The 6,728-nt window shown below is 35.8% G+C and overlaps 1 protein-coding gene across 1 annotated transcript; it reads right to left on the bottom strand.

The window, feature by feature from the left end:
* Positions 1 to 2,386: 2,386 nt before the first annotated feature.
* Positions 2,387 to 6,196, bottom strand: LOC145661431 (uncharacterized). The gene is made up of 2 exons (XM_081726736.1): positions 3,325 to 6,196; positions 2,387 to 3,180 (listed from the first exon to the last, which is right to left on the bottom strand). The coding sequence occupies exons 1-2, from the start codon at positions 6,194 to 6,196 to the stop codon at positions 2,387 to 2,389; spliced, it is 3,666 nt and encodes a 1,221-aa protein (XP_081582862.1).
* Between the last annotated feature and the right edge of the window lie 532 nt (positions 6,197 to 6,728).

The raw sequence follows: 6,728 nt of genomic DNA on the forward strand, positions 1-6,728 counted from the left end.
ATTATCTTCAAAAATGGTTTCTTTTAGGCGCATAAAACCTTTCGAACTTGATAAATGTAAAGAACATTTGGTATAATATTCATGGAACTCCGTTGAAAGCAGAAAATATCATAAGAATGATCAAAATTCGAACATTGAAGAACATAATTAACAGAAAAGAAATAGGATACCCAAACCATATTTTTAAAAATGCTATAAAATATATATCCTATATTTTTACTAATTCCTTACTCCCATGAAAGTATCTTGGGGGAGGATATTCTCTCCATTTTTTCAGACTGAAATCCTTTTATCCCTACGACTCCCCCCCTGACACAATACGAAAAAACAAATGCTGTTAAATTCCATACACATGACCCTTCCGGGACTCAACTCGGGGCCTTCAAGCCGATGGTCTATCGCCACAGACCGCTCGGCTTGGTATGAAGATGTGCGTTGTATGATTGCGGATAGAGTAGGATTGTCGCACATTGTCAGGAGGTGCCAGTATGTCTGGAGAAGTTTTTTTAATCCTTGGGACAGGTATACAGGTATATACGGGCTTATGATACTTTCTATATGCTTAGACGGACTTTTTTTTACCTGTTTTTGAACCGATAATGACATAATTTACCTATAATTCACCTGATTTTTATTAAATAAATACAATTCACTTTTTATTAGTCCACAGAAACCCCTGCTCATTTTATTAGGCATTAGAAATCCCTATTCATTTTTTATTAGTCCACAGAAACCCCTACTCATTTTTTATTAGGTATTAGAAAGCCCTGTTCATTTTTTATTAGTCCGCAGAAAGCCCTGTTCATTTTTTAACAGTGCTCAGAAGCACTGTTTGTTTTTTATTTACCTTATGACGCGTGTAAGATGGTTCCGTTGGCGCCCGTACTGTCTGGTTATGTCGCGACTTTTCTTTATACTTTCTCCGCCCATTTACTTTGTATATTACCGATTGTCCATTAACCGTGCTGTATTAAACGTTAGCTTTCCGCTGGCGCCATTATCGTCGCGAATTTTCAACCCGCCCGCTTTGTATATCCGCCGCTTGGTAGCCATAAACGCTAATGGTATTTTTCGGCGCACTTTGTATGTTTATTTAATATTGTGACTTAAGTAAGAAGACAAAGTTCACTTACCTTTGATGACACGCCCGCTATTTTGCTGGCTATTTCCTGGTTGCTTCATTGATGTTGACAATCTTTTTATGACGTAGAAGAACTTGTTGCGCGAACAAATAAATATTGCGATACCGCATTTTCTAATTTCATGTTTTAGGATATATTTATAACCTCGGTTGACTTTTTGATTCAGATTAATATTGAATTTAATAAAATAATAATTCATTGAGTGAAAATATGAATATGATACTGTACTTTTATGAAAAGTATAAATATTGTGCCTTTATTAATATTCTATTTTTATACATATGAAGCATATGTATTCTTCCTTTATCTTATACAGAATACACATACTTAAGTATAATATACGTAAATAAGTTTATATATTAGTATATGAAGCATATGTATTCTTCCTTTATCTTATACAAAATACACATACTTTTTATATTAAGTACCTTTCTAATTTTATAGGATGTAAAAATTAAAGGCAAGAATTTAGTTTTAAAAAATTTATTGTAAAAATAATAATAAAAAATATATATAATAAAAATAAAAAATAGTAAATATAATAAAATGAAAATGTAAAATATATAATAAAAAATTAAAATATAGATATATAATAAAAATAAAAATTGTAAACTATATAACAAGTGTTTGAATATGATATATACAGTGTTCTATTGATTGTTTGTACTTGATTAACAAAACTAATTTAATATGTGAAAAAATGGTATTTACTATATGAAAAAAAATCTATTTACAATATATAAAAACTATTTACAATAATATACACATTGTGTCTTAAATACAATAAACAATTTAAAATATTATTTACAATATGAAAAAATGTATTTACAATATAAAAACTATTTGCAATATGAAAAAAATTATTAACAGTATATGAAAAAATTTATTTACAGATTTATGTAATATATAAAAGAAATCTTTTTACTATATGAAAAATCTATTTACAAAAAGTTTTATATTATTTACAAAGGAAGGGGTGACTTTGTAGGGGTGCGAAGGCTATGTACTTATTGATGTTTTGGTAGACGATGAAAAGTTTGTGAGAAGTTGTTCATGTAGCTTAACCGGGAATAAATTCAGCTATAGCATGTTTAAGGACAGGATGTAGTATTATCATAATGTTTTCTTCCACATTTACTCATTGAACTATTTACATTTAAAACTTTATTTTATTTGAGTAATATTTACAACCCATTCACACACTCACACGTACGTTTTTACGAACCATAAACACGACTAAAACTTTACCCGCAATAACCATACGGTAATGTCCTATAGTCCGTCTCACTGTCATCGTTAAGTCGACGTCTTTTGTTGCCAACTTTTTGATGAGTCTTTGTCTCAGGTCTGGACACAATGATAAACCCTTTTTTACGGGCAATCCTTCCAGGGATGTTTAACACTTTCTTTTCAATTTTTCCGCGAACTAATTTATAGAAATGATCGAAATTTATTTCCTGTAACGCGCGATAGTCTAAAGTGATTCCCCGTATCTTATATACATACTCTACTTTACCCGTCCCAATTTCTTTCATACGATAGCTATAATTTTTTGGTCCCAAACCTATAAACGCGTTAATTTCCCACCCTTCCGGAACTTCGTCTGTTAGCTCTCCCAGGTAGGAACCCAACGCAAGCTTAGGTTTTTCATTGCGCCGCTGAATAAACATAATACTATCAGTGTCACAGTATAATGTGTCTTTTGGTCCCACAGTTGTCAACAAATCGTAAAGCTTTAGCCGCGCCCATGATGTAATGAACGCAGCAAGTACAACGTTTGAAAACTTTAATGGCTTATTTTCGTTTTCAACGTTTTTATATGTGACAACAGCATGTTTTTCCCCAATGACTAGTACGCTTTGTACTTCGTACTGCGGTGCCCAAAGGTAGCCGTAAAGCTTTTCCGGCGTGTCAACAACTACTGATTGTGACAAATCCGTTCTTTGTCCCCATTTGCCGTAGAGCGAATTGAGGAATAGCTTGGCTATGTACCTCAAGCCAGGGTTCAATTCAATATTATCCTCCATTAACTCTATGCCTTCGTGGGCATAATATTCTGCAATATATTTATTTTTATCTCCTTTGCTTTTGCACCAAGCAGGAAAACCAGAGGCTTCCTGCTTTAATTTCAGGAAGGAATTCACATAGTCATGGAAAAGACTATCCGAATTTCCCTCCTCACAACCGAGTAGTTCGAATTCCCAGATCTCATTAATTTGCAGAACTTTATAACCATTTTGTAGTGCTCTATGCATCTCAGGGGTACAATACGTGTCAGTTAAGGCACGTTCGGCATCACTATGTCTGCAATTGTTGACATTACTTTCTTCCATACACGTGCGACATAAGCCAAACATAAGTCGACCGTTACACGTATACGGCAACACCGGAAAATACAAGTCTTTGGGGGGCAAAATGGTGCATTTAACTAGCCCGTGAATACTTCCCACTTCTGGAAAGTCCGGCCCCTTATGTATTTTAGGCTTCCCTACAGGCATCGGCTTACGAGCCATCACATACGGATATAACGATGTTACATCCAGATACTGAATTGTTTCGTCATTGCTACATTCGTACAATGCATTAAAGCATTCAGTACGACCACCATGAAAACCTTCTTTAGGTGCAAGATGATTGACAAGGTCCTTACACTGAGTTTTGAAAAACTCTTGTAATTTTTTGTCGTTTTTCACCATGCTTTCCCATTCACATTCCCATATCTCAACAACATTGAGATTTAATTTTTTAAGAAATGCGGTTTTTGTGATCGTATTTTCATACCGTTCCTGCATTGATGTAGCATGACTAGAGGAACTGTCAAGAGGCTGATCCCGAAGCGTTGTATAACACTTCGGGCACCCGTGGAAGTAACACCCATTAAATTCGTATGCAGTTTTTGTCAGGTTATCAAACCCATCGACCTTATATTTACCAAAAGATCGTTCCAATCCATTCCCAGAATGTTGAATTCTTTTTCCTTCGGTACGTTCCAAATACCGTAACCAATACATTGCTTTTAAGCTCTGCTGGTTACGATGATCGAACTCGAGAGGGGGAATAACTGGAATCGTCTCTTCAGGTAAGTATGTAGACCGATACGTTAGTATAGCCAAACTTGCAATAGTGGACGAAGAAATAAAACATTGAATTCCGTGAGTTTTTTCCTCGATCAAGTTTGAAAACTTGATGATCGCTTCAGCGAGGATTTTAACATCGTTGCGGCAGTACATTACCATCTCCTTGTGCAGATCATACTGCTCACCACTTAAAGCACGTTCTTGGTGCCAGGTGATTAATTGCTGTCGATCGGAAGAATTCATACTGTCAGGATCAAAAAACTTAAGATCAGGAATCTTACCTACATAATCTTGATTTTCGAACGTATTAAACAAATATGGGAAATATCCCTTTCGTAAATTACCACGCAAGCCTAAAGTTTTGGGTAGTTTTGACAGCTTAATACCCATATAGAGGTAAGTATCCCGGAAAATAATTTTATTACCAAGCCGCATTTCAATAATTTTTTGACCCTGCATAATAAGTGTGGGAGATAAGCAATGTTTTTCTATTAAATTCCTACAACTGAACTGGACATCGTAATTAGAACCATTGTGCGAAAGCACAATGATTTTTTGAAACTTTGGACGAGGCATTAATACGAAATTAATGAACTCATCGATCGTTGAAAAGTCAAACTCACGTTTTCCCTGTTCATTTCCACAAACAAAGCATGGATCATCCAGCTCTGTGTCCTTGCAAGCATGACATATATTCCTGCAAACCACATAGTTAACGCAATGTTCTTGTTCCTCACATTCATTCTTACGAAGTAACATCGTTTCCACATCAAATACGATATACAGGAATTTATCAATATGTGAATGACTGGATTTCTGAACATAACAAATATGATCAGCGTCTACATGTTTGTCACATGACTTACACAAACGCTCACCACATTGATGCTCAGATTTCCTACGACGTAAGTCGTACATTTTAGCACATTTGGTACAAAACTTCGTTGTTTCACATAAACTCTTGCCACGTCCAATTACACGCTTATGATTCGTAAAGCATTCAGCCGAAGGAAACAACCTATGACAATCATTACACTCCCGCTTAATATCATCAGCACATACCTCGTGGTACACTTCACATGCACTGCACTTAGCACCACATTTATGGTATTGTGCATGATTATATCCCTGTAAACAATGCTTACAATATCCTTCTTTACTCAACAGAGAGGTAATGCATTTAATTAATTCATAATGACCTTTTTCGTAATAAATAAGGATTTGTTTTTCTGCTTTTACTCCCGGATAAATTACATTGTACTCCCGGTTCATGGAGTTCCTTTCATATACCACGATTTGGTAGTTGGGTGCCAGGTATTGTTGAAATTTTTTTACATTAGTAATAGTGCACCCATTTTGATGCTCAATGGTAACATCAGCATCATCACACAAATCCTTGGCTTGCTTGAGTAGACGTTTCGGGTGATTTTTTAATTCATATACCTGCTGACGATTATGCTCGGCCTTTGCCATCCCAAGGATGATGCTCTTGGGAAGGCAGTATATATCCTTATTTAACGGGATGGTACTTTGTTCATGGTGTGTGGTAAGATCAACGTACTTACTAGTGCCACGTGTTTTACCTCTTTCCTTGCGAGGATTTACAGTGTGTATCCTAAAGATTACTGAATCCCCGAAAAGGAAGTGTTCGTTACTATTAAGTACGTTCTCTACTGATCTAAAAAAGGCCTCCGGGTTCAATTCCTTTTTAGGACGCCACGTCATGTATACTGGCTTGTTTATCGTTGAGGCAGAGCTCTCGATAACCATACCAACATACATGTTATCGTCAACGTCGTTTAACGCATGCTCTTGTACATACTCAAAGAGTTTCTCCAAATAAACAACCGGGTCTTCGATTCCTATGTTACGCATGCGTTTTATAGTAATTTCCTTTCCCCGCAAGCCAAAGTATGGATAATGTTTGGTTTTACTACCAATGATGGAAAAATTATCATTCGTTCCAGCACCATACATTTGGTTTTCTGGTGCAGAACTAGGACCTGGCAAATTTACAGGTTCACCCATGAACTCGATAGTCATCTGCAGTTAAGCCAGAAGTCTTCCCTGCAGATACCAACTCTCTAAATTTTTCACGCGCCAAAACCCGGATGTTATCTTGACAAAAGAAGCCCGTACGATATAAATCAATAATATCCTTCGCGGACTTACATTTTGCTAAAATAACAACAGGGTCATGCCCAAAATGCGCCAATAATGCACGTAGTAAACGCACGTATTGCTCGTTATACACACGCACCCCTAATGCGTGACATTGCGTCACCACCTCCCACGTAAAGAAAATTTCTCCTGCATCGTTGTATCCACGAGATTCCAACATCTGCAACACAGCTTTAATTGTGTTGGTGCCTTCGTACGATCTAACAGATGCCATTGCTGAATCTAATTTAAACAAACAATTAATTAGTTATTTCACCTTATTATCAAATATAGTATACACTAATTTATATCGCTCGGATATTTTAATTTACTTTTATGTGTAAACTTT

The sequence above is a fragment of the Thermobia domestica genome, chromosome 10 (genome assembly GCF_964235325.1).
Source record: "Thermobia domestica chromosome 10, izTheDome1.hap1.1, whole genome shotgun sequence".
Taxonomy (NCBI): Eukaryota; Metazoa; Arthropoda; class Insecta; order Zygentoma; family Lepismatidae; genus Thermobia; species Thermobia domestica.